Here is a 27734-nt window from a genome sequence, read left to right as displayed (position 1 = left end):
TTACTGTTATTTTTAGATCACATCAAATTTATATTTAGTTATTTTACATTCGTTTAACATTTACTTAATTTCATTGTTTTAAAACAAAATGATTACCAAGACTGAAAAAAAAAAGTGTTGGATATACATGAATAGAATGTGTACATCGATTGCACACATTAAAATCATTTTCACTAACTATTCATTTAGAAATGACTTGTTAATTATTATTTTTATGTTGAACATACTTAATTACCCCATGTTAAACCAACATGACTTATTTTGCATATATTTTACATGCTCAGCATAATCAATTATAACCTGTTTAAGAAACATGATTTTTCTATTTAAATTAGTGTTGTCATGTTAAATCTACCTAACCTGCTCAAGTAAGTATGAGACTAAATAAGGCACAAATAACCAACTTTCTATTGTATTTCTTTCAAATACTACATTTAACACAGAAATCCCAAAGCTTGAAATCCCAATACAACATTTAACACTGAAATCCCATTACTTTGCTCGATTAAAATGAAAATAAAATTAAATAGCACACAGCCAGTGTTAGGCATGTGTAACAGAGCTGACTCTGGAGAATGCTTGTCCTGCCTACAAATTGCATGTCCAACCATCTTTTTGAAAACACTAGACATTTTTAACACTGAAATCCCAACACATTAGTTCTTTTTTTTTTTTTTACTTTGCACCAGTAACATTCTAATTAAATAAAATAAAAGAGCACAGCCAATGCATGTGTAACCGGGTTAACGACTCTGGAGAATGAATGTCAAATAGCATGTCCAAACTATTGGCATTTGAAGGTGGAGTCAGCGGTTAAGGGGAAAGTTTGTCAAATCAGTGAATATCTCCTCATGATCCACTACCTGTCAGAATCCATCGTTAATACACAGCCTATAGGCTCTGTAAATTTGATAGGGTAGGTCCTTGGTTTACAGAGCCTAGGCTGAGCACTAACAAAGGATTTATAGCACATAAGTACGGACAGGTAGCTGATCAAAGAGATATTCACTTTTTTTTTACAACAATAATTCCCCTTAATCGCTGACTCCACCTTCAAATAGCAATAGTTTGGACATGCAATTTGTACGCAGTACAGCAGGACCCAATCAGGAGAAAACAGTCAACATCCACAACTGCTACAATCTGACAATTGTGCCAAATTAACAATCTTTTTGAAAACACAAGACATTTTTAACACTGAAATCCCAAAACAACATGTTAAGTTGCATTATGTTTTTTTTTACTTTGCATACAATTTTAATTAAATAATAAAATAAAAAAGTACTGCCAGTGTTTTGAATTAATCACCGCACAACAAACAATGAGTAGACCATCAGTAGACCTAGACAAACATCATTAATCCTACGACAAATGTAAATCTTCCAAGAATCTAAATACTGCAAAAAGAATACAGAAAAAACTAAAGCTGCATGAGTGCATGTCAAAAGACAAGTGCATTCACAGAGCAAACATGGTCCATGGCAACAGGTCATTCATCAGCTCTATAACTTTAAGAGAAAACAGCAAATCCGAGTCACATTTTGGGAATGCATGAGCTCCAGAAAAAAACTACAGTAGACATGCTGTATGTAACAGCAAAGTGTCATGTGAACAGTCCAGAATCAAGTCAATGAGCAAAAAGATCGAAGGACAACAGCTCACTCATTGTCTGTTTTTGAGAACTTGGGCTTTCTTAGAGAGCGTGGTGCCGTCCAGCTCCATCACAACTTTTTGGCGCACTTCAAACGTGTACTTTAGCTCAGGAGGGTAGTTGAGGTTCCATACATACATCAGGCCAAACAATATGGCAGCAGCTAATGCAGTGTTGTCCAGTCCTTGAATTATCTGCAGGCCTTCCAGGACAATCCCCACGTCCTCTGGACCACCGGTTGCATCATTTTTCACGACAAATATTCCCACGTGGTGTCCTCAATCGATTCTTTGATGGCGGCTTCGTTCTCTGCCTGCAGTGAAATCACAAATAGATCGGAGTGAGAAAAAACAAAAATCATATTTACAATGGAATTATAATGAATGTGCTATTTAAAAGATTTTTTCATTTTAAATAATTTAAGCCAGTCTGAGCCTCTCCTTTTCTCTCTATTAAATTTAAATGCAGACTGTACATGTTTCAAATTAAAATGCCTATGTTGTGCCGATAAAACACAAGGTTAATTTTATAGTCAAGTTTTAACTTGGATAAAGCACTCACCTGTGTGTCATGTAATGGAAGCAAAAATTAAACTAACCCGACCTTAAGGTGGAGCAACCAATATAAATGTTACTAAACCTAACGGAAGTGTGTTGCGTAATTTGCACTTCAAGGAAGGTAACCAATCACAACGGAGTTGGGTTGGCAGGAGGGGGGCGAGGGGGCGGAGAAGGATGAAACCGAGCCTTGACAGAGCATGCTGAAAGCGCCCAGATGAGAGGAAGAGTTTCCCGAAAATCAACATTGTTGTTTGTGTATGATTAAACATGAATATCAATCATTATAACAACGTTTATAGGTCATAAAAGTCGAAAAAGCATAATAGGTCCCCTTTAACTACGCATTTTGGTGTTCAACAAAATATCAAAATCGGTAAAATAACTTCACTCACCACAAACTCCCTGACAAGATTTGCTGGGCCTTCGTTGAGGTACACACACAGCCACTTGAGAACACATTCCCACCCTGCATCAACGTCATCGACCTAGGTCATGGGGATTAGAAAAGAAAGACATTTGTTTGGAATCCTTTTACCTCTATCAAATTTCTCTATAAATTCAGTATTTTATTTCCAAAAAATTCATTCTTACTTGAGTCATGGGAGCCAAAGTTCTCTCAAGACGCTTGTCTATCTGTCCTCCTCGTTTTTCGAACAGCTTTAGAAGTTTGTCAGATCGTACATCCAGCTGTGACCGAAATCTGGATTGCAGGGGCATGGTGGTAATGCGCTTAAATTCTGCATTTATCTGAAAATAAAAATGAGATAATCATTTGATTACTTCATTTTCTAATGATCTTATATTTAAAATATATACCGTATTTTCCGGACTATAAGTCGCGGTTTTTTGTAGTTTGGCTTGCCCTGCGACTTATATTTTGAAGCGACTCATATGCCAAAATTGTGCGTACATAATCTTCGGCCGCAAGATGGCACCGTCATTCATTAGGCCTACAACTGAACGCTGCAAGCCTACTGCACCACCGAATAAATTATATTCTCGTCGTCATCGTCCTCAATGTCCTCCGGTTCAACCAAAGCTACCCCAGCCTTAGCTGCAATGTTGTGCAACATAGCTGTCACACTATCACAGCGTATGACTTGGCCGGCGAAAACTGGAGCCCTCCGCTGGACTTGTGAAGGCATCTAAAGCGCAACTTCCACCTCCCGATCGTGCGCTCAGGTTTAGGACCGCGGCGCATACGCGTCCGGTGGAATCCCGGTGTCACTGAATTCGGTATACTCTCAGAACTACGAGTGGGACCGACACACCTATATTGCTATTGCAATTTTATTCAGTCTCTCCAGACTAAACGTTCTTGTTTAAATGTTTAAAAATAAATGCGACTTATACACCGATGCGACGTATATGTTTTTTTCCTCGTAATGGAGCATTTTTTGACTGATGCGACTAATACTCGGTAGCGACGTATAGTCCGGAAAATACGGTACATTGGTCTGTATTGGTCTGCCAAACATAGGGGTGCAAGAGAAACTTCCTCTTCCACAAACTCCTCATCCTGGCAATCAGCTGAAGAATCAAGTAATGATGGTGATGCTAATGTAGTTGTTAACACAATACCAGGACTAAAATCAGTTAGGTTATGAGGTGTGTGTCGGCTTCTCTTACGAGACAGAAACATTTCATAAATATTGGTTTGAAAAGTACAGCCAACAAACATGTCAGAGAATATTTCATTTCTCCTCAGATGTATGTTGATATGAATAAAGTATTCCCTTTCATTAGATAGATTTTTGCATCTACATAAGTGACAGCTGAAAGTAGCCAACTCTTTTTGAGTCTGACTAACTTTTGTTGAATGAACTCTACTTTGGTGTACAATTAAAGCATTCAAAGTCTTAAATGTTCATGGATAATGGATGGTGCGCCCAAAATGTGGATGCTTGAGTTTATAATGATTAAGAAATAAAGACCTACTAGCTACTGCAACGGAACACCCCTTAAACTGCCACATCACTGGGAGGAGAAAGAGGGAAAATGTGAGGCCAGCCAACCAAATACATCCATATAGCTTTCCTAACAGAATCGGTCAAAATGCTTCAAAGTTACTCTTTATTGTAGTTTAAATGCAATTCATTTACATGCAACTCAAATGAGTTTAGTAGCTACACCTAGTTAAAATAAATGGAGTTCATGGTGCTTTTAAACTGATGAATGGGGACCTAATAAATCACACAGGAAAGTATATTCCTGCAGGCTAATGTTATCACACAGTACCAAAATATTAAGATTAATTTTCATAAATTGACAGCAACATTCCAAGTTTAAATAAGTCAAGTGAATCAAATAAAGCATTTAAATACTCACCATTTCTACAGAGCCTTAGGAACAATGCTTGAAGCAGAAGCCCGTCTCAACACTAATTACCTATACCTACAGAAAAAAACAAAACAAATATTTTATTATTCAAACATAGTTTCTACAGAACAAGTTTACCCTTAAATAAACATTTCCATAAAACAGTTAAATAAAAATCTCCCCAATTTCTCATTTTAATAAGGCTCTATTAAGGTAATTAGACATCAAGACCTAAAAAATAATACATTCTTAACACAACAAAATGAAATGAAAACATAACATATTGTAGCGTCCCTCTGTAAAAATGCCACGAGCCCGAACTGGGGTTTTCTGGCGATTTATTTTCCAATTAATTCACAGGCTACTGTGGGCAGTAGCCAACGCAAAAGCAACTACATCGAATAAACTGTTGGGCCAGTGAGAATGGCGACGGTCTGTCTATGGCCGAGGGCTCCGTAGGCTTCACGTAAACGCGGCAATAGCAGCTAGCGTTTAGCATTAGGCCAATATTAGCATCGCACTTTAGCCTAGCTCTCTCCCCAGAACAATGATAACGTTTCCTGGTTCTCAGCCAATCACGACCCTACAGCCTATGACATATCGACCAACCTTCTGGAACCCCAACAACTCAACCCCGTGAAATGGACATAAACAAACTATTTTAACAGAGGAACACACATAACACAACATTACATAATACCCGGTCTGTTACAATGACTGGGGAAGGCTAGGTATAGCGTGTAAAGACCAAACCGCTTAAACTATGAATACCTTTGCTACCCAGCGATGCTAATATTAGCCTAATGCTAAATGCTAGCTGCCATTGCCGCGTGTACGTGACGCCTAGAGCCCTCGGCTAGACAGGACCATCAAAATTCTCACTGGCCCAATTAATATACTCACACATTTATACATTTTACCAGGCATAGCAGCATAAAAAATATAAACATTATCTACAATGTATTTATTTCAACCTTACGAGCAAATTAAAACAAGTATTTAGAGCAACTGACTCTAACAGTGACATATTTGGTAAGATTGAATTACCTTGAACGATAACTCCTCAGGTCCACGCGCATTCAACAGAAGTGCAAAATGGCAACGTTCTTCTTCACCACGTGGGTGATGACGCGTTCATAGTGGGCGGTGTTCCAGACAAAACACAATTTATTTCTTACTTCTTAAATGACTGAAACTTATAGATTTAACATCCCTCAAAGCTGTAAGAGTTCTACATGATTTATACATGTTTTGATGAGAAACATAAATCAAACGTTTTGTATACAGTTTGTTTGTTTACAGTAACATTTATATCCAAGGCATCCATAACTTGGTCAAGTCACCATACATGGATTACAAACTTACATTAAAACTTCACTGAAATGAATCCATACCCAATCAAAGGTTTCCATAACCTGGGTCAAGTAACCATACATCCAAAACATTGGCAGAATGTAATGCTTTTAAGTGGTAGGTTAAGGAAACAGATGAAAAGCATGTAGTTGATGTGGTTTTATCCTGGTATTGGCTTCCTTCACTTTCCCTAACAGGTTGTCGTTTATTCTCTTGCCAGAAGGACTATGTCTATCTAGACTAGGCTACTTATAAATGTTTATGAATATATATATATATAATTTATTTTTTTCTTTCCCAAAGATCATATTCGGGGCTAATTAAATAACATCCGAGGCTTTATCCCCGAATAACACAGGGACGCCACTGCCTTAAGCTAACGTATTTATCCACGATAGCAGACACTTTAAATAATAGTTATAATTACATGCAACTTATTTCAAATTTCAAATAGTATACTAGATACATACAAATATATATAAAGGAAAATATACGAAAATGAAATGGCTAAAGTTAATGCAAAATTATGATAGTCGCGTACAAACAGTCTAATCTCATTGCAGTCTTTGGAAGTTAATTCTGACTGTTATCTTCCACAGCTTGACATAACACATCTCAGGAAGTGGTGGTGCTCCACTTTGTTGGAGAATCTGAAGGGTATAGTTCTTCTGTACGTTTTTTTTTTATTACATCAATATTAATTTAAACAAAAATTAATAAATATAAAGAGAAAAGTCGATTCTCTCGAGCTTTCAATTCAATCCTGTTATTTGTTAGTTTTAATCCGACTGTACATTACTTTGAAAGGATGAACCTCAGTTTGTGATTTAGACCTCACTTGACCTCCCTCCCAGAGGTCCAAGGTGCAATGTTTTTTTTCACCACTGGGATGCTGACGGCGTTACCCGCCTAAATCTTTTTCCTCTGGCGGCACTTGGTCAAATTTTGGGTTCCTAAATTGACCCTCAACTGTCAAAACTTTGAGAACCCCTTTTGTAGACCAACTTCGGAAAACTGTAGTTCCACCATAGAAACGCTAGAGGTCAGCAATACTCCCCGTCGCGCAATGACGGCGGTTAGGAAAAGTGGAGTCGAATTCATTTTAAACAGCGCTGTCTTTTCCTATGTTAGAAAGGAAGCACATTTTCATCTCTCCTTGACCCGATGAAGTTTTCAGCAAAGGTTAAGTAAAGGATAGGAGATTTGACTATGCGTAGAGGAATAGGGACACAGCTAAGGAGTCTCACCGCGTCTGCCATCTTGTCGTCACGGGACAGCACTTGGATGTTGGATGTCCATGTCCTACAGGCTGCAGTGAGACATTACTCCCCGAGTCCCGCTCTGTCTCATCATGGACTTCAAAACTCCCTCTCTCGTTGCCCCCACATAGCCTCTAGGAAGCAGAATCGAAACACAAGCTGTATTACCCTCACATAGCCACTAGGAAGCAAGACCTTACTGAAGGCTGCAATAGCTACTCCATCCACAGAAGGCAGCACCTTTAGACAGGTGGGAAGCTGAGACAAACTGACCAGTAGGAGACGATATTATGCTGGACTTCATGAGGATGTGGTTGGGAGTCAAAGATTCCAGGCTTGTTGGATCACTAAAGGTTACATGGAGGGATTTAACCGTTCGCATCAAAATATTCCACATGTAAAATAACAAAAAATGCAGTTTTTCATTTCATATAGAATATCATACTAATTATTTTCCATTTTTGAGGAGTAGGCCTATTTCCAAAAGAATATTTAAGTTTTGTTCCTTCAGAGTTTGTTTCTGAATAGTTTTTCAGCCATCATTACCAGGGAACAGCAGGAAGTAAATACATGGGGTTTTATTCTGTAATTTAATTACAGAGAGAATTGTGCATGGATAATTGAAAATAAACATAGCAGCATATATTGTTCAATGATGAGGAGGATAAGGAGATAACTGGAGGATTAGGAGACGGAGGGGGGAGGTAGGGAGAGGAGGACAATGGGGGAGGGAAATGAGAGGGGAAGAAGAGACAGATGTCTGATCGTTTGTGTTCATTAGTTTGTGTGAATAAACAAACTGGGAGTACATCCAGTTGTTTGTTTGGAATAAACAAACTGGGGGACATCTAGTTGTTTGTTGACCGTTTCCCTCTGCATGTCCTATGGAGATGTTGTGCATAAGGCGGTGCAGGCACTCTTTGCCCTTCCATGTGTAGGCTATTTATTTATGACCATTTATAAACCACTGCAGTCCCAACCTTTGCTTGGTGTATGAACACGCATTGTATGAGATGTGTTCAAACGTCATTGGATGGATGTGATCATCATATATGCAAATATTTAGTTATGATGGGCTCTTAAATTTCCCAAACAGGACACCATTTCGGGGGAAAAGCCAAAAGGCTGTTTAATCCAGAACATAACAAAGTCTCTCAAACACAAATAACGTAAAACCTTGGAGGAATCAACGGTCCCCACCTTCGTGGTGGAATACCCGCCACCCACGAGACCGGTCTCTACGTGCAGGAGCTCCAGGGTCTGGGCGAGCCCGAATGAGTGGAGAAGCGGGCTATTTAAGCCTGCTTCTCCACTGTTCCTCAGGTGCTCTGATCTCCTTAATTGGCCTGGGCGGGTTGCCACACTCCTCCACCTTTGCCGAAGCCTCGGGTGGCCTTTCGGAGGGGCGCGTCCTGCGCAGCAGCATGCCTGCTTCCGCTGCCGGCGTGGCTCGTTTCGCGGGTCGTCTCCCGCAGCCTCGTCTCCGGCAGCCTCGTCTCCGGTGGCCTCGTCTCCGGCGGCGGCGTCTCCGGCTACGTCATGGTCTGGTCTGGGGGTGCTTGAGGTTGGCGTTCTCTCCAAAAACGGCCCGTAGCTCGGTCGAGTTGCCTGCATTCTCCACCATATGTGGCAACCTGGCACGGTGAGCGAACCACCTCCTCCCAAACAGGACACCATTTCGCGGGAAAAACCAAAAAGGCATGTTTAATCCAGAACATAACAGTCTCTCAAAACACAAATATTGTAAAACCTGGGAGGAATCAACGGTCCCCTCCTTCGTGGGTGGAATCCCTTCACCCACGAGGACCGGTCTCTCCGTGCAGGAGCTCCAGGGCTGGGCGAGCCCCGAATGAGTGGAGAAGCGGGCTATTTAAGCCCTGCTTCTCCACCTGTTCCTCAGGTGCTCTGAAAACTCCTTAAGTGGCCTGGGCCGGGTTGCCACAACAGATTCTGTATTGGTTTTACAAATAGCCTATACATGCAGAGTTAACCACCTGTATACGCAACTACAGGCAGAGTGTAACCGTCAACAGAAAAGGTCTGCAAAGCTACATACAACCCACTCCCAGTGTATGCAGTTATTATTGTTGTACTGCATAATATAGAATTGGATCCACTATGAGTGTTATGCAACACTACAAACAACGTTCAAGTAATTGACGCGAGTTGCAATAGCTTTGACTTGCATGTCAAAATCGTCATTGTATATCTCTTATATACATATTGCATATTCTTATCTGAGGGGATGATTGCTTGTCTTTAAAATGAAAGTCGTTTGACCAAGAAGCTTGCTAGGTTTGTTGTCCAAAAGGTTTGTTGTATACAAAAACCCTTTGTATACCCAAAGGGTATACAAAAACCCTTTGTATACCCAAAGGGTATACAAAGGTTACACATTTTGGACTCTTTCGACCAAGTGCACTGGAACATAAACACATTTTAAGTAAGAATTAGGATTAAAAATAATTATCCATTTTTATACCGTCAGAAATAAAGTCGGAGTTTGACATAATCCAATATCTGGGTTGTGATGTCAAACTAAGTAAATCCTTTGTGGTATGGTCGTCTCCTGCTAAGTATGACTTATCGAACACAGGTTAACAAACAGTTATATTGGGAGTGGGCGGAACGGTAAGTAAGCCACGTCTACATGTTCTAATTTACACAGGTATACCTTTTGCTCTGTCTTGGCTTAAACGAAATGGCAAAGTGCCCAAACTAAATAAAGAATCAAAGAAAAGAAGCGTTCCCATTCACAATTTGTTTAAAATGTTATTTAACAACACAAGAGCTGTTGCCACATAATCACATCCACAAATTTGTCTTTAACTTATCTCTAAAATCTTTAAAACCTTATATGGTGCTATCCATTATGCGGTGAAGAAACCATACATAACTGTGGCTAGCTTGAAACATGTCATCAGAAATAGTATAGACTATAATAATTTGTACACCTTCTCTAGGCTTCATTGTATATAGGCCTACCTATACAATGTAGCCTAGCTACTGGGGAACAAGATGTGAAGTTATGGAAGAAAGGGGTAACAATTCGGGATCTTACAATTAAGCATACTAGTTATCTTTTAACGAGCCAACTGGGAATAGGCTACCTATTATTTCACCACAGGAGGAATTCCGAGAGATCAGCGAGAATTTGAAAGTGGGCGGAAGACAATTGTTCGCTGCAATAAGATCGTCCAATGCCCATTCACAGCACTCACACAATGAGGCTGCGTGTCAGCCTGCTGCGCACAGTCTGTGCGCCGGTGTGGGTTGGTTTGCACTGAGTTGACTGTCTACTTAAAGTCAGATGGATTGGACAGCTCTGTGACTCGCCGCGGCTCGGAATGACATGATGTACTTTGTAAATATATGAATTACAACATACTGTGATCTTTTTCTTTATCCCAATTAAAATGGATATGTATTCGTCTAAGCTGTCCCCCGTACTGGATATAGGTGTTGGGGTGTTTCTCTTCGTTATTGGTAAGTTTGTTGTGTTTGTTCGTTTTTTTGTTGTTGATGTGACATCTTTTGCTGTTCGGACTGTATTTGAGTAGTCCTATGCCATAGCTGTTTTTGTCATGGGTAAGGCAGGAGCTTTTAAGGGTTTCGAGGGTTCACACTCTAATTTCAAGGTTTTACTTACTCCGGAGATCGTTTTGGTACCCCACCACCCCCCACATTTAGAAACAGTGTGATGATGCTTTAGGCAATGGAATAGACTACCTTTATTTTGGGATTACCTGTGTGAAAATAGATGCATCTAATTAAAAGTCAGATTTCATTATGACTATGACTTCATTGTGACTTCTCTGTGGAAAAGCATTCCACAGAGAAGTTTCAACGTTTTTGACACTCACGTCCTGGACCTGATATGTCCAGTAGTGCCTATATTTTAGTGGTCTGTGCAATCTTAACTCTTATCAGCTTGGTTTTTCGGTTGCATGCGGATAAATATTGAGGCTGGCTTACGTCAAAATGGTAATAAAAAATGGTTCCATGATGTAATGGATATGCTACAAGCCTAACAAGAAGAAGATTAGTTGACATCCTACACTTGGATTATGGAAGGATTATGTAAATTGTTTTTCCATATTAACACATTCATCGTGGCATTTCATGGGCTGGTTTCTATTTCAACGGACACAAAAAGTCGCTTTATCCAAAGCGAATTTGGAAGTCGCTTTGGCTGAAAGCGTCTGCTGAATGCCCCCAATCTTGTGAGAACCACAGCATCTCGCCCAATTTGCCTCAAGCAGCAACCGATATAGGAACAAATGTCCTCTTATTTTGGTTCGAACCCACAGTTCGATGCATTGATTGGATTCACCAGTGTTCTTATCTGGGAAGATGAACTTGATGATCTGGTCAAGAGCAGTCTCACAAGATAACAAAAAACACCTTGTTTTCACACTCTACCAATTATGAAAAAAAGAAAAGGAAATATAACTCTTAAAATGTGAAGGACATGTAGTTATTATTATAGTTATTGGATGATACAATTCGTGCGCTAATGAAATAGACCACTGTTGTTCCCTTGATCCCAATTAAGATTATAAAAACCAGTTTAGAGGGCGGTGTCCAGCGTGTGAAATTATGGCTGCTGCTCACATGCTCTCATGGTGGAGCGGTTGGCTTGGTCAATGGCTTTTTCTTTTTTCTTCCATTTTCATATTAACCAAAAAATAAAAAAGAGCCATTTCTGTCCCTTTTTTTTTTTTTTTTTTTTTTGAAACGGCGACAGACCGTCTGAAGCTCTGGAAAAAAAAAAAAAGGTTTACTTTGTTGATGTTTATGTGTGGGCAGTACTTCGATTTCACTACTGAGGAAGTTCTTCATCTTACATCCTTTTTTTCTGGTGGTGTCTCTCTTTATTCTTGGGCATGTGCCGGAGTTCAAAGTTGACTCCTCATTTCTTCTCTTAACGGACAACTAAGAAAGAATTATCAGAGGCATTCGAGAGACTGCATGCTGTGTCATGACGCCCATTGTTTCTTTTATATTGTTTTCTAAACACATTTTATTGGAAAGACAAGGACATGAAATGAGCAAGCAAGATCAAGGCTGCGAGATCCAGGCTGTGTATAGTCATTATATCCTCTAGCCGACTAGCCGTACAGTCAAGCATTCCTTTATAGGCCTACCATAAAGGAAGGTGTCCTGGTGTCCCCTACACCTGAACCTCGGGTGAAGCACACGGAATTTAATGGGATTTCAGTTGATTACCATTAAAACCTTCACCGTTTACATAAAGACAACATTTTAGAATCAAGTTAGGATTGTCTTCTGTAACATACAACCCCCCCCCCCCACGCGTGCACACAAACGAACACACACACTGGTAAGCGCATTCACACAAACACACTGGTTGAACTGCTTGAGGTCTCACACATAGCCTACACACAGATCGCATATAGCTGTAGGCCTACTGCATAAGGACTCACACGCTAGTTTGCATATTGCAAACTCCAATGCCATTGAAAATATCTTCATAGGTTGCTCGCTTTTAAATCCCTTCAGGGAACTCATGAACCAGTTTTTGACGCGGATTGGATTAAACAATCATTAATTTGGTCTGTTGGTCAGTCCATTAATCAGTCAGTATCTATCGTCCATCTAACCTTCTGTGCATCTGTCCGTGACATCGATCCATGATCCATCCCCCCCTCTCCACACCTTGAGCCCCAACACCAACACTATCACCCAACCCACCACCACCCCTCTCCTTCCAGGCAGCAGTTGTCAGATTCCCCACCTGTCATCTGCCTCTGCTTCACCGCTCCACAATCAAACCCGGCGGCTAGTGGTGTGTACTTCAGGTGGTGTGTACTTCAGATGGTGTGTACTCCATCGCTCCAATACCTTGGCTCCATCTCCTCCGACCGACTACAACGCATGGAGCTCTCCCAACTCGACCTGGGCCACAGTGCTATATGCTTGGTTAACCAATGTTAGATGTTTGGTATCAGTTGTTCTAAAAGTTTATTTATTAAACTTTTATTAGTCGGAACATGAGTGGCCAGAGTCATGAGTGATTCAGTACCCTGTAATTGACTGTGGGTTGAACAGTTTGTGTCTGCAGCTACACAACAGTCCCTTTCTATTCGATGTCATGAGCTCTTAAACCGCCATAGTCTGTTAATTCAACCGCCGGTTCACACGTTAAAGTTACAAAATGTGACATTGACGCAGAGCGTTTAAAATGTCTACTGCGGTCCAATCACAATACGATAGTGTTTTCTGCGCCCACCCTCCTCCTCCCTCAAGCTCAGGCGGGTCGCCAGGTTGTGTACACCGAACGAGCACCAGCCCAAGCAGGCAGGCGACCGCAACATTATATTTTAAGAATTCTATTTTGACAATGGCAAGCCTACACTTTAAGGGGATCAGCTTATGTATACATTTGCAATACATTTATTGGTGGCAAATTATAAACCAGGTCAAACCCTTCTGGGCTCTAAGCTGTCTCCGTATTTCAAATGCAACTCTAAGATCCAATGTTTAAGCACGGCTCTGCTCGTGGAGCTCTTTTGAAGTTGAACATCCTTTTAGGTTGGGTAGAATCCATTACAATCTCAGTGGATTTAGTTTATTTGCTTGCTATCCTGGCAACAGCTGTGTTTTTGTGCCAATTTGTTTTATATCTGGCCACCCAGGATATTCAGAGAATAGTATATCCACACACAGGCCACTCCAGGCCAGGAAAACAAACGCTCCAACCTGAATGGAAATTGAAGAGGAGAACATAATGGCCATCGCAACCTGCCAGGTATTTTTTGAAAGTGCCTGCCCTTTTCCAAAAGCCTCTGATCAGCTCCTCACCACTGATGTAGGTGAGAACTTTGAGATATGAATGTGTGATGATCTGGAGACCAAATAGATAAGCATTTGCATAAACATATTCAATGTATAAAAAAAGGAAATGGATTTCTCATGAAGCCAAGATGGCTGTGCGTGATTAGACTGTAAGTGCGGTGTTTGATGGCCTCAGTGTTAACTCTTCAACATTCAACAAGACACTCTCGCTCCTTCTTATTCTGTGAATATACACACACATGACGGGCGTGATGAAGTAGCCCCCTTTTCAGTTGGCGGTGATTGTTATCGGAAAGGGCCAGCAAATACACACACACACACACACACACACACACACACACACACACACACACACACACACACACACACACACACACACACACACACACACACACACACACACACACACACACACACACACACACACACGCTCTTTGTGTGTGTTTCAAATAGTATGGAGATGAATGTGTTTGCGTTCCACTGACTCATGCTTGTATAATAGTGTGGCCAGCATTAGATCAGCGTCCTAAACATTAATTTGAGGTTGTGTTAGCAAATTTGCGTCACAGCGCCTTACATCAGTACTTTCGTTCACACAACAGCACGCGATACATCAACATCTTAGCCCGCACGTGTCGAGTGGCGTCGGCGCGTTATATTTATGCTACTTATAACACAGTCCATATGGTTGTGTTTTCGAAAATTGCAAAACACTGAACGCAAAACGGGCCAAAGTAATACAAAGCCACCTGTTAACCCGAAAGATGCAAATCATGGTTTATTTCTCTCTCTCCCTCCATCCTTGTCTTCCTCCTTCCTCTCTCCTCTCTCTCTCCCCATAGCTGGACTCTCCATTGTCGGCAACGTCCTGGTCCTCGTCGTGGCTTACAGGCGGTACTCCAATATGAAGCCCCCCGAGATGCTGAGCATCAACCTGGCCGTGACGGACCTGGGGGCGGCCATCTCGATGTACCCGCTGGCCGCCTTGTCGGCGTGGAACCACCGCTGGCTGGGGGGCGACGGCACCTGCGTCTACTACGGCCTGGTGGGCTTCTTCTTCGGGACGGCCAGCATCATGAACCTCACCGTGATGGCCGTCGTGCGCTTCGCAATCTCCGTCAATAAACTGTCACCCAGTGAGTAGACTTACCTAATTTTTCTGCTTTTATTATTGAGTGAGATAGTGGAAGGTATGGGTGGACATGCAGCAAAGGACAACGTGCAGGAATCGAAGCCGGGTCGCTGCAATCAGGACTGAGCCTAACATGGTATGCGCTCTACCTACCTACTTAGATTAATGCTGTGACGACCTGCACTGCCTATTGGAATAAATGAAAACAAAACCGTGACACGTAATTTGGGCCGATAAAGCATCAAGGCGTGTGATGTGACGTGTAATGAAAGAAAGGTTTATCATCAAATCGTTGTAACATGAAAAGGCCGCTTCAATTTCGATTGTGTAACCACAAGCCACAAGAGTCCCTCTTTGATGAAGCAGGGCATCAAAATCCTGTTTTCTCCGAAAGCCATTCACAGGGCATGCCGAATGCTTTCAAAGCTCTTCTTGATGATGTTGATTACATCTACTGCAGCCTGAGAAAATCCTATCCTATATATATCCCATAATTAATTTCATTTCGACCTGGGATTTATTCATTCTGGTGGAGGAAAAGCCCCCCCCCCCCCAGTGGAAGTCATCTGATTAGCAATCGTCATGAAGGGACAGCAGGATGTGTGTTGGTTGTGTGCGGGTTTTATAATCAAAGCATTTTTTTGTGGTTGCCTCACACAACCTGTCTTGAGGAGGCGCCTCGCATCCTTTGCCACTAATTAACGGTTGCTCCTTTTGCTAGGGAATTATTATTTTGCCCTTTTCTTTCAACGTGTCTTTTGACCACTGAGATTCCTGATCCGTCTCCAGGTGATCCGTCAACAGGTTTTTCGTTTCTTGGCAATTGCACGATAAGATGCAAAGAGTGCTGTTGTTTTGACCCCAGCTTGGGGGATCTGTGGCTGCTGCTGCTGCTGTGTAAATGATGTCCCTTACAACCTTTCATCCCTTCACGGCTTATGAAATCCTCCTTTCATTCACTCTCAGCGGTCCGTCTCCTAACCTCCTGACCCCAAGGATGTCATTGAGAGAGAGAGAGAGAGAGAGAGAGAGAGAGAGAGAGAGAGAGAGAGAGAGAGAGAGAGAGAGAGAGAGAGAGAGAGAGAGAGAGAGAGAGAGAGAGAGAGAGAGAGAGAGAGAGAGAGAGAGTCTTGCTTTGCTGTTGACATCACATAGTAACAAGTTAGAGTAAACAACCAGGGTTGTTTGTATTGTATGCACAGCATTCTTTCGTAAGAATTGAGCAAGCGTTAGGTAGTAACAACACATCTTATAGAACATCCTCAAAGAGATAGAGGGGTTCAACATTCTGAGTCTCATATTATGATATTGTTATGTCCTCAGGGCATTTAGCAGACGCTTTTATCCAAAGCGACTTACATCGGTTAATACACACATTGATACACCGACAGCAGAGTCAACCATGCAAGGCGACAACCAGCTCGTCGAGCAGTTAGGGTTAGGTGTCTTGCTCAGGGACACATCAACACTCGGTTAGACAAGACAACTGCTCTACCTCCTGAGCTAAGCCGACCCACTCATTAATGAGCAGGTAATTGTTAGTCTTGGCCAACATCTAGATTGTCTCTCATGTCACTCTCTGTCTGAGAGACATCTAGATTGTGGACATTGGAATTTGAACCAAGAACCTTTTGGCTAGCCACATGACTATCCTAACCTGATGTGCCACATGGCTTTGTTACACAGAACCATCAAGGAATTCATTCATGGAAGGCACTTTCCAAAAATACCTGGCAGGTGATTGGGTGACCCATCTATCGGGTATCACGTTGTTCAACCAGTTCTTCATGCTGATCGATCCGAACCACGGGTGGTTTCGGACATAAATGCACAACTTGAAGTGCAGTCGTATATATGCACGATTCAATCAAACCGTAAAATCATTGTATGTGCCTGGTGTGAACCGGTGAATGCTTTGTGTCGTTTCTATAGGGGAGCAGATCAGCCGACGCACAGTGAAGATACTGTGTGCGTGGATCTGGCTGTACGCATTCACCTGGGCCATGCTCCCCATCATCGGTTTGGGAAGGTACGGCCCCGAACCCTTCGGCCTGTCCTGCTCCTTGGCCTGGAGGTGGATGAAGGTCGATGGCTTCTACTTCATCATCACCATGATGTGCTTCAACCTGGCCTTCCCCTCGCTCATCATAGTCACCTGCTACTTCGGCATCAGTCTCAAGCTCTACTGCACCTACAGGAACTGCATCAAGGGGGGTCTTCAGATACCAAACATTGTCAAGATGAACCGCCGGCTGCTCATCGTGAGTCTGTTTTTTGTGTTTGGATTTTTTTGGCTGATTGGTGGTGAACGGGAATAAGGGTTGGCGTTCATGATATTGAAACGTTGAGGTCTGTAATGACTCTGACCGCATGTGTAGCTGTGCGATTTGGGCTAGAAGGCATGGGATTGATATTGTTGCTATCAGTGATGTTTTAGGAAGTGCATTTTAGAGAGAAACGCAGTGTCTGTCATAGCACCTGCAGGACCTTTGGTTTCGCCCACACAATATCAATTAGTTATTGGTGCCAGTAAATCCAGGCTTATGCTTTGCTGGCACCAAAGAAACTTGCCTTATTGGTTGTTCATTGTCTATTCTCCCAGGGCAAATCAAATCCAAAAGCCCCCTATACATCCTCCCTGATCCCAGCTGTAGCTCAGCTGCACCTCAACATCCCTTGTTATTTGTCGCTTACGAACATCACAAAAGCAATACACTCTTAAGGCTTAGTTATGGTTCCACGTCGATGCAACGCAAGGGGGGTTTACAGACCCATTACGTCCTTGTGGACCCTCCTTGCGTCCACTGCAAGGGCCTGACGTGCGTGTAACCTTGGGCGAGGCGACGCAGCAGCCAGGGCTGTGATTGGTCCACTCACTAAAACCCGAAGCAGAACCAAAACAGGGTCACGACTGCGTCGAAGCGTCTGCATGGTCATTGCGTTGCGTCGATGTGGAACCATAACTAAGCCTTTATACCCTACTCCTCCCGCTTGCGCAGATCGCCATCTTGATCAGCGTGGGCTTCATCGTCAGCTGGACGCCATACGGCATGGTGAGCCTGTGGTACGTCCTGCGCAGCGGCGACCCCCTGCCTCCGGAGGTCGCCCTGCTGCCATGCCTCTTCGCCAAGAGCTCCACCGTCTACAACCCGCTCATCTACTACACCTTCAGCAAGAGGTTCAAGCGCGAGGTCAGGCACCTGTGCACACTGTGTTGCATCGGCAGCAGCCCGTCCCAGGCGGTGGTCAACCAAAGCGGGGACTCTATGGTGAGCCAACCCCACAACCAGGCCATGGACATCGGCAACAACCAGCTCTTGGATAGGAGCTACTGCCCGGGAGATGCCAACAATGCCCCCGGTTTATCTTCCATTTTTCAAAGATCAACTGCTACACATTTGACTTCTTGTGAGATTGCGGAACCTACTACGATCGGCACATGAATACTCATGCGCCGATCGACAAGGATACATGTTTCATGAATGAGGTTAAGTTTGCATTGAGCTGCTGTGTATGTTGCGGTTGCATTAGACTGTGAAGTCAGTCGACTGAGATCCCAAATCTTGGTTTAAAATGTGTTCAACTGTAAGCTGTGAATCTTGAGGTTAGATAAAAGATACTGTGTGTGGAAAAAGCTCCACTGTGGTACTATTTTAGGATAATTAGAAAGAGAAACAGCAAAATAAGCTAGCCAAATGACATCGCTCTGGCCCATTGTATTTGTAGCACAAAGGTCAAAATTGACCTTGCAAGGTAATTTTTTAAACCAAGTCCACAGACTATTTTCATTGTCAGAAAAAGAGAGATGTATGCATAGATAGAAACACGACAGCGTGATACAAATGCTGTCAACTTAAGATTGGCAAAACCAACAAACAAAACCAACATATTCATACAACGTTACAGACCAGTTTGACCTATGATATATTTTTTATTTTGATACTATACTACATGTTTAACTGTAACATAGGCTTTTCCTAATGGTTTAAGTCAAGCTAAAAAGACACCCATCCAAGTATGTGTGTGTATGTATGTATGTATGTATATATGTATATATGTATGTATGTATGTATGTATATATATATATATATATATAAAAAAAATCTACCAATATATTATTTTAGTAGGAGTGATAGCCATTACAATACATGCACCCTAGTCACATCAAAAGATGCACGATGGATAGAGCAGCCTACCAGTTGGTACAGTCTACTGGGTAGGCTAGTGATAGTATGTTTTTTAACGTCACACCAGTGATGTTGAACATGTGAAAGAATAATTTAGAGTACAAATAAATGAATAAAATAAGAAAAGTGCTTTTAATTGCTCCAACATAGAAACAAGAGATAGATGAAAAAAATTGTCATCTTAATATCCGTCCACATGTTGCATGTTTACTACGAATGAACTTCGCCCTGCAACAGTTTCGACCAAGTAAATTGATTAGACACTAAGGAGCAAGCAATTGTGCAGGAAAGTGTTTGCGTTGCTTGGCAACAGTCTTGGGCGATTATTGAATAAACAATAATAAACAAAAGAATAATTATCTGTTGTAGCTTATTACTTTGTACTAATAAGTGGCGCTTGTACCACGCTGTGTGTAAAATCAATATCCCACTCGAGGTTATGCTGTTAAATGATAGCAGTACTCCCACTCTTGTAATTTTGCTAAATTTGTAGCAAGCCACCTATATATTGCATGCTAACACAACCGAGTCAGCAAAAAAAATGTAAATGTAAAAATAACTTGAATTGTTTTGTCCACTTATTTGTATACAGCTTGCTGTTATTCGTATGACAAGGTTATAATATGTTCATAGTTTCATCCTCATTGCTTATCAGATCATTCATTTGGGAAAAATAAAAATATCAAAAAGGAATAGGTTGTAGGAATTTCTTTGTTTTATTTCATAAGCATGTTGACAATACATTTTCCATCATGCCATCTTGAAAAACAAGGACATAAAAGTCTAAAGGTCGAATAGGGCCAACCAAAAAGTAAACCAAGGTACATTTCCCAAAACAGAATTTATCAATGCACTAATTGAACCATGATTGGACTATTAGTAATGCATGATGAAAGTCATTTTAGTTATGGAAACTTGTTGAAGACTTTTAAGGCAAGAACATTGCTGCCTATTATATAATGATTGATATAAACAACCAACTCAACAACAAAGCTTCCCGAACACAACAGCCAAGCGTCGTTGTTCAAAACATTGAGCCGAAGGCACTTTGAAAAAAAACTTCTGATAGGTGTTAAAGTTAAGTAACTGATCCCAGATTGAACACTAGTCAACCGCTAGACCCTACTGAAACCACATTGATATGCTACCTCGATCTCTAGCACTTGAATGCATGGCTACTGCGTCAAGTGTGGTTTTCTGTAATACGTCATATACAATATGGGTCATATTATATATGGTTTGACATTGGCCTCCCTCTGGTGCGCTCTTGAATAACCTATTGGAATAAATTCAATCAAAACCGTGACACCTAGTTTTGGCCAATAAGGTATCAAGTCGTTTGATCCGACATGATATGAAAGAAAGAGGTCAATCATCTAAATAAATGTTATACACCGACAGACACTATACATGTTCATTTTTTAATTAACACAAGCAAGTCGGTTTAACATTATGTGTTGCTTCCATTTTGCCTCGTTAACCTTGGTGGGTTCTGCACACAAAAAACACCTCAAACAAGCCACAGGGGTCCATTTTGCACAAAAGCAAAGATTCACAACCACTTTGATGACACAGGGCGTCAAAATCCTTTCTCGTTTCCCCCGAAAGTCATTCACATGACCTGCCGAATTTTTTCCAAGCTCTTCTCGATGCTGTCGATCACCTCAACCGCGGCCTGAGGAATCCTCGTTCCGGGGCCGAAGATGCAACACACGCCACTCTCGTACAGGAATTTGTAGTCCTGCCAACCGAAAAAACACGGAACAACATCGTTAACCAAAGCACTGCATTCTGGGAATCGAGGAGCGGTCCACGCACTTTAGAGCAATTGCTTCGCCTCGTTCAGAAAAGTGAATGCAGAAAAGTATTAGACCGAACACACATTGTTCACACTCACACCCTTTCGACGACAAGAACTGGTTCCCCAACAATAAGTCTAATCTATGTTGGGAGGGTCCAAGTACCCTCCAACAAGCATGTACCCTGACCCTATACCATCTTAAATATCATTAACTTATTCAAAACAGGTTTTTTTTCATTAATCCTCATTGCCGTCCTGTTCCTTCTGCGGTGGCACCCCAAGGTAAACACTATTTACATAATAGGGAAAGGAAGAGGACGACGACAACAGCAAGGCTAACGTTTGTAGATTGCAGATGAGAGCGGAGACGAGGGTGGATGGGTGGTGTGTGTAAGGTGGTGGTGGTGGGTTCTCTCCGTCTGGCATCTGCAGATTGTCGTTGGGGTGATATGGGGTTTGTTTGCGGCCGGTGCGTTGAGCTCTCCACAGCCCTGCTTTGTTTGTTTGCGCCGCGCTGTGTGTGATTGGGCCAACCCTAATCAGATAGCACGTCTTGAAGCGTGAGCTTCAAGACGCGCTCGCTCAGCGCAGTGTCGGCTCCAAGGGATTAAGACCATCAAAACGCGGAGAAGGGGGGGATTAGGGGACTCGAGACATTAAATTTGTTTACACCGACTGTCGGCTGTCCAAACTCTTCTGCGTTTCCCCCTCTTTTGACGGCTTGGGGGGGGGGGGGGGGGGGACGATGCCATGATGAATTCAATTAGAGGGACTACAGATATCTGTTGGTCGATTGTATGGAGCTGCTACTCACAATAACCTGTCAGGGATGCTCTGCGGTGCCCTTTTATAGTGGCAATGGAGAATGCCAAGGGGGATGGAGAGTGCCATTGGGAACTCTAAAGCAATTACTAATAGAATGTTATGGTGTATACCATAGCCGACAGGATGTCATTTGTAAAAGCAATCCAGGAACATGAGACGAATTGGAGAACTACTTTGCAGCCTTTCACGATGAAGGAGGTCAAATGAATGAACAAACTGGGTAATTAATTAGCTTGGATTTGATTAAATAGCATTATTTAAGTAACTGGCAGTTAACAACGTTTGTAAAGAATAAAAGCCATCCATCTTTGGCTCGATCGACCCTGTTTTTCCTCGTAATCAAATTCGACTATTGAGAAAAAACAGGAATATTTAATTTAGAATAAAAACACAAATTCTAAGAGGGTTGTGTTGGCACAACACACTACTGCTAGTTCATCCGGGCCTGGCTCTCTTTAGAACAGACACACTGATGTAGAGTTTGTGCTTATATTTCTTTGGGCTGCATTATGTTTAATTAAACTACTTGATAGCAAACTAGGAGCTGATAAGTATCAGGAGAGGAGCCGGACAAATAACTCCAATGTACTAAACAGCGTAGTTTTACATATTGCAACTCAAACAAAACATGACCTCTCTGATAACAATTCAAATGCATGGAGATATTCCCCCAGGTTTCCCACGGTCAGGAGCCAACGAGTGTATTGTCGAGGAGAAATCGACAGCGGGCCCTTGTGTTGTAGTAGCGGCTCTAATGGGGGTGAGAGAGAGAGAGAGAGAGAGCTCTGAGTGGAAGAACCACGGTGTACATAAATTATCTGAAAATGATACGATCCTGTTACGCCGCAATAAATGCTGGAAACTTAGTTTCAATGCATTTTCCAGAATGATGGAATTTTGTATTTTAGAGATAGCGATCAAAATGTACTCCTCTACAAGTGACGAACACATTCTCCAAATGCTGAGACTCAAGCCGTGTTCTGTCAGGAGAGCAGAGCATGTGTCGGAATGGTTCAAGGATAGGGAGTACTTTAAATACGAGCTCTGACGAACAGCTGTCAGAATCTACCCGAAACGAGACGCATAGGAATACCAAAGTTCGGGGTTGCGGGAGCTGGCTTTGGAAAAGTAAGAACATCTTTGACTCAAGATTTTGATCAGGCAAGTATGTCAAATCTAGATCAGGCCGCAGGGGAAAAGCTGTTGAAAGACACTGGGATGGCAGATCCGTTCTGCTTATAGTGCCAGCGAACAAACACATGTTGTGTTCACAGACGACTCGTACAGAATCCATAATAGATAGATATAATAGAGCGTATCTAAAACCGAGCAGTGGCTACTGGGCACACTCCACGATACAGTCATTATGTTCTCGACTGTTTAAAGCGATACTTCACGTCAGTCAGTGTGTGTGTGTGTGTGTGTGTGCCAATACTAATTGGCCCATCAGACCATCAGAGCATGGAAATAGTGTTAGACAAATCCCATTCCGCGTCACTCACAATCCCTCGCTGAAAACAGACATTATTTTAATCATCAAAGGTATTCTGTATGCATCAATAAAAATATTTTTTAATAAATGTTGGTCCACAGAGGCTGAGGGCTCTACCGGCCCCCGACTGAGGGCTCTACCGGCCCCCGACTGAGGGCTCTACCGGCCCCCGACTGAGGGCTCTACCGGCCCCCGACTGAGGGCTCTACCGGACCCCGACTGAGGGCTCTACCGGCCCCCGAATGAGGGCTCTACCGGCCCCCGAATGAGGGCTCTACTGGCCCCCGAATGAGGGCTCTACTGGCCCCCGACTGAGGACTCTACTGGCCCCCGACTGAGGACTCTACTGGCCCCCGAATGAGGGCTCTACCGGCCCCCAACTGAGGGCTCTACCGGCCCCCGAATGAGGGCTCTACCGACCCCCGAATGAGGGCTCTACCGGCCCCAGACTGAGTGCTCTACCGGCCCCCGACTGAGGGCTCTACTGGCCCCCGGGTGAGTGCTCTACTGGCCCCTGACTGAGGGCTCTACTGGCCCCTGGGTGAGTGCTCTACTGGCCCCTGACTGAGGGCTCTACTGGCCCCCGAATGAGGGCTCTACTGACCCCCGGGTGAGTGCTCTACTGGCCCCTGACTGAGGGCTCTACTGGCCCCTGGGTGAGTGCTCTACTGGCCCCTGGGTGAGTGCTCTACTGGCCCCTTGGTGAATGTCGAACCCTACTGGGCCCTGGCTGTAATAGACGACCCGTCGGTAATGGGGGGGTCGGGCGGGCGGCGGCGACTGACCTGAGGGGGGATGACCCCGCCGCAGATGACCAGGATGTCAGGACGGTGCAGCAGCCTCAGCTCCTTGATGAGCTCGGGCACCAGCGTCTTGTGTCCGGCCGCCAGGGTGCTGACGCCCACGCAGTGCACGTCGGCGTCCACCGCCTGCTGGGCCACCTCCTGAGGGGTCTGTCCCCACACACAGAGGCCCAGCGGGAGGGAGGGAGGGGGAGAACACGGCTGTTAGGGGCACGGAAGGGCATGTGGGCGGGACTTCAGAGCGGCGAAAGAGGGAGAGCGGAAAAAAGAAGGGAGAAAGATACGGGAAAAGCAACCAACCCCCCCCCCCCCCCCCCACGCCTGCTGTCACACACCTGTGACTGACATGCCAGATGGACCCCCCCCCCCCCCAGGAGCAGTCTTAAAAACACAGGTGCAGCCGAGAATCTAAATGGTCGCATACGGAGGCAGGCTACAGTCCACCGAAATAGTTATAATCGTAGAGCATTTCAAACGGATGACACTCGAATTCTAACTCTGACACGACTTCGAGCACCATTAAAGCGCAAGCGAATTACCGGATGTGTTTTGGGCCCGTTATCTCCATGGTTACGACCCCACCGCCTAAAAACCCTTTCCAAAATAAAAGCGTCTGGATTCGAAGCCCATCTGGGGGCGATACTAGTTAGGAGTCCCCAGCGCTGAACGTAATGCACACCATCACCACCACCACCAGGGGGTCTGACCTGAAACAGGGGTCCGATGTCCACGTCGAAGCCCAGGTCGGCGAAGCCCGTGGCGATGACCTTGGCCCCCCGGTCATGTCCGTCCTGGCCCATCTTGGCCACCAGCAGACGGGGGTTCCTGCCCTCGTTGTTCTTAAACTCCACCACTCTGCAGGGGTCAGGGGTCAAACATAAAATCTAGATTTTTTACCCTTTTTCTAAATGTTCACTCTGTGTGGCTTTGTGCGAACATACATATATATATATATTTTTTTTTTTGGGGGGTTATTTCAGGGACATCGCACACTAAATAACATTCAAACTGTAAGTGAGCCAGAGTTAGCCTAAGTGGCTAGTTTACAGCCGTTGTCCCCAGCCCAAATATTCAAAAGGCAACCTAAAATTACAGAAATAAAATGCATGTATAAAAAAAAATAAAAAACAAACAAACAGGTGACTCAGAGGATTTAGTAACACATAGTAAGAACGAATCGACAGACAATTGCAAACAGACAATAAAACAGGTACATAAAGCATCATAGGAAAGTGCACTAGCATGCACGGCACAAGACGGGAGCACAAGACGGGACTGGAGCACATAGGAGACAAGCAAGCAAGACATGACAGTTACCACAAAGTCAGCAGGAGTAGCAGTTACAGTCCTAATGTACACACAACTGTTTACCAATAAGCCATATTTTCAGCTGTCCGAAAAAAGAACGGTAAGAACTAATTTCTCTAATATGACGTGGTACTGAATTACATTCCTGTGACGCTGTAACTGAGAATGCCGAGTGGCTATAGGCACTTTTTCTACTACACAGTGTCCTTCGGATCAGCCTCTTGTTGTCCAGTTTGTATTTGACCGGTTTGAGTGATACACTTCAACCATGGTAGCGACCTCTTTTGATTTTTTTTTGCCTTTGACTATTTTTGCCAAATGATGTGCTACACTCTCAATTTCATTTGTGCCAATACTATCTTCTTCCACATATAGTCCCGGCGTTAAGTTAGTCCAATTAGTTTGATGCACGGCACTTTTTCTAGATATTAGGGTAAGATTGTGGTGCGAGAGTCCAGTAATGAAGTTAAATGACTTAATTACTCTTTCAGGTCTGTTACTAAAGATAAGGTCAATCTGGGGTTTGGAAGAGGTTGTTATTCTGGTAATTAATTAATTGTTTAAGATCAAAATGGTCTGTCGTTTGTTTGAGGGCCTTCCTATTTGTCTCATCTTCCCAGTTGATAATGAAATCACCCATCTTATCAGTATGACCTCTTTCCTTGAATCACACTCTTTTAGCAAGATTATCAGATGTTGCAACAAGGACAAAAGACATCTTGAACATATGGGTTCAAGATAATATAAAGTGTACTTTCCACATAATTTTCCATTTATTTTCACTCTCAATGAAAGAGTGCAAATTACAAAAGATAATTGATCTTTACAAAAGATACAAAAGATAAAAGAAGGTACAACGTGCGACGTGCGTGGAGCCGTCTCAGACGTGCAAGGATCCGTGCTTGTGTCGCTCTCTTGGTGGTTGCTAGGTGACTGCGTCTCTTTCTTTTTGTCCTCACCTGTTGTGGGTCACGGAGATCTCCTCCAGCTCCCCGAACTCACTGCGGTAGGCGCCGCTCACCATCCTGGTGCTGGCCTTGTGCTCCCCGAACACCGCCTTCATGGCATCTGTGATCTCCCCCACCGAACACCTACGATGGAGATGCCTTTGTTTACTTCTGCCCTTTGTGGTTCCTCCCATTTATCAGAGCTACCCGCGGTGTTCATGAGATGTAAGGAAACGCCTCGTGCTTATTTTAAATCCACCGCCAAGCGCCTTATGTGTCCCCTTGGAAATTACATATCCTGCTAGAAAGTGAAATGGCAAGTATACAAGTTGCAACTCCGGTTAACATATAAGGTAAACCGTATCTCTATTTACACTAAGAATCTGTGCTGAACAATTCTATGGCAACTTGTCTGTGGGAAACCTTTGAAAAGCAGCAAAATCCCCTGAAGCAATTAAAAGCGTGATGAAAGACTGCTATGAGTAATGGACCGGGGGTCAGGGGCAAGCGGTACCTTGCCCGGGCTGCGTCTACAGCCAGGCCCAGGAGGTTTCCCTCTCTGGTCCGTGCACACTCCTCGATGGCAGAGAGGCACCTCTTGGCCTCCGCAGTGTCTCTGCTTTCTCTCACCTGCGTCAGAGAGAGAGCGAGAGCGACAGAGAGAGCAAGAGGGCGAGAGAGCAAGAACATTATCTTTCAATTGCAGTTCTTCATTGAATTAATTCAGTGTATTCGCATTGAAAGGATATGGGTTGTCAGAAATACAATTATCTTCATTGTAAGTAGTACTTTGTCATGTCACGCAATGACATATTTGAACGAATCCCATCGTTATTCAATTATTCATTTCAAAACTAGCCATTGAACGCAGTATCCTTTTAACACGAAGCTCACTGCGTTACATTTGAATGCATGGAATGAGTTATGTGATTCAGATTGCTGGGTGATGGAACTGCATGAAGTTCCAAGTCCATCAAGCACATAGCTCGTTCCAGTGTTTTGAACAAGGATGGCTGCTAGGTGAATGAGGCATGTACCACTAAGGTTTAATTTGATGTTGGAATCCAATGACGGCCACGGTCTTAAGGTCGTGGAGAGTGTGTCCCACACCACCGCACCTTCCGAATGGCATTTATGTTCCACAGCTGCGGTCGGCCGTGTTCATCAGTGCTTTCACAGAGAATGCGAGCTGACCTTCCACCAAGAGAAGTCACTGGTCTGTCTGACCATAACCTCACTCTTATAGCCAGAAAGCTCACTTAATCCCGCTTTAATTTA

The 27734-nt window shown here is 43.2% G+C and overlaps 2 protein-coding genes and 1 long non-coding RNA gene across 7 annotated transcripts in view; 1 reads left to right on the top strand and 2 right to left on the bottom strand.

Moving 5' to 3' along the window:
* Positions 1–6: 6 nt before the first annotated feature.
* Positions 7–5663, bottom strand: LOC130374518 (uncharacterized). Its single transcript, XR_008893615.1, has 6 exons — positions 5578–5663; positions 4540–4605; positions 4150–4188; positions 2803–2958; positions 2604–2696; positions 7–1964 (listed from the first exon to the last, which is right to left on the bottom strand). It is a non-coding gene; the product is annotated as an uncharacterized LOC130374518 (long non-coding RNA).
* A 4874-nt stretch (positions 5664–10537) lies between these two features.
* On the top strand, positions 10538–19220 carry opn8b (opsin 8, group member b). Of its 4 annotated transcripts, none has more exons than XM_056581117.1 (4): positions 10538–10628; positions 14804–15097; positions 17026–17354; positions 18093–19220. In XM_056581117.1, the coding sequence occupies exons 1-4, from the start codon at positions 10559–10561 to the stop codon at positions 18534–18536; spliced, it is 1137 nt and encodes a 378-aa protein (XP_056437092.1). In that variant the 5' UTR covers positions 10538–10558; the 3' UTR covers positions 18537–19220. The 4 variants fall into 4 exon arrangements, with proteins under 4 accessions (XP_056437092.1, XP_056437093.1, XP_056437094.1 ...); XM_056581118.1 differs by lacking the exon at positions 10538–10628 and adding an exon at positions 13716–13914; XM_056581119.1 differs by lacking the exon at positions 10538–10628 and adding an exon at positions 13716–13974.
* A 736-nt stretch (positions 19221–19956) lies between these two features.
* mmut (methylmalonyl CoA mutase) overlaps positions 19957–27734 on the bottom strand; it is a 29989-nt gene continuing 22211 nt past the window's right edge. For both annotated transcript variants that reach the window (XM_056581114.1, XM_056581115.1), the window contains exons 9-13: positions 26971–27086; positions 26469–26600; positions 24909–25056; positions 24184–24351; positions 19957–21021 (exon numbers count right to left, since the gene is read on the bottom strand). In XM_056581114.1, the coding sequence (XP_056437089.1) occupies positions 20893–21021; positions 24184–24351; positions 24909–25056; positions 26469–26600; positions 26971–27086 (693 nt within the window). In that variant the 3' untranslated portion in view covers positions 19957–20892. The remainder of the gene's footprint in view (positions 21022–24183; positions 24352–24908; positions 25057–26468; positions 26601–26970; positions 27087–27734) is intronic.

The sequence above is a fragment of the Gadus chalcogrammus genome, chromosome 21, assembly GCF_026213295.1.
Source record: "Gadus chalcogrammus isolate NIFS_2021 chromosome 21, NIFS_Gcha_1.0, whole genome shotgun sequence".
In the NCBI taxonomy this organism is placed as follows: Eukaryota; Metazoa; Chordata; class Actinopteri; order Gadiformes; family Gadidae; genus Gadus; species Gadus chalcogrammus.
This window is presented reverse-complemented; position numbering and strand designations above follow the sequence as displayed.

Coding starts and splice junctions, on each gene's coding strand:
- opn8b (XM_056581116.1), top strand. CDS start 13,870: ATGGAAATTGAAGAGGAGAACATAATGGCCATCGCAACCTGCCAGGTA. Junction 15,098..17,025: donor CGTCAATAAACTGTCACCCA/GTGAGTAGACTT, acceptor TCGTTTCTATAG/GGGAGCAGATCAGCCGACGC. Junction 17,355..18,092: donor TGAACCGCCGGCTGCTCATC/GTGAGTCTGTTT, acceptor CCGCTTGCGCAG/ATCGCCATCTTGATCAGCGT.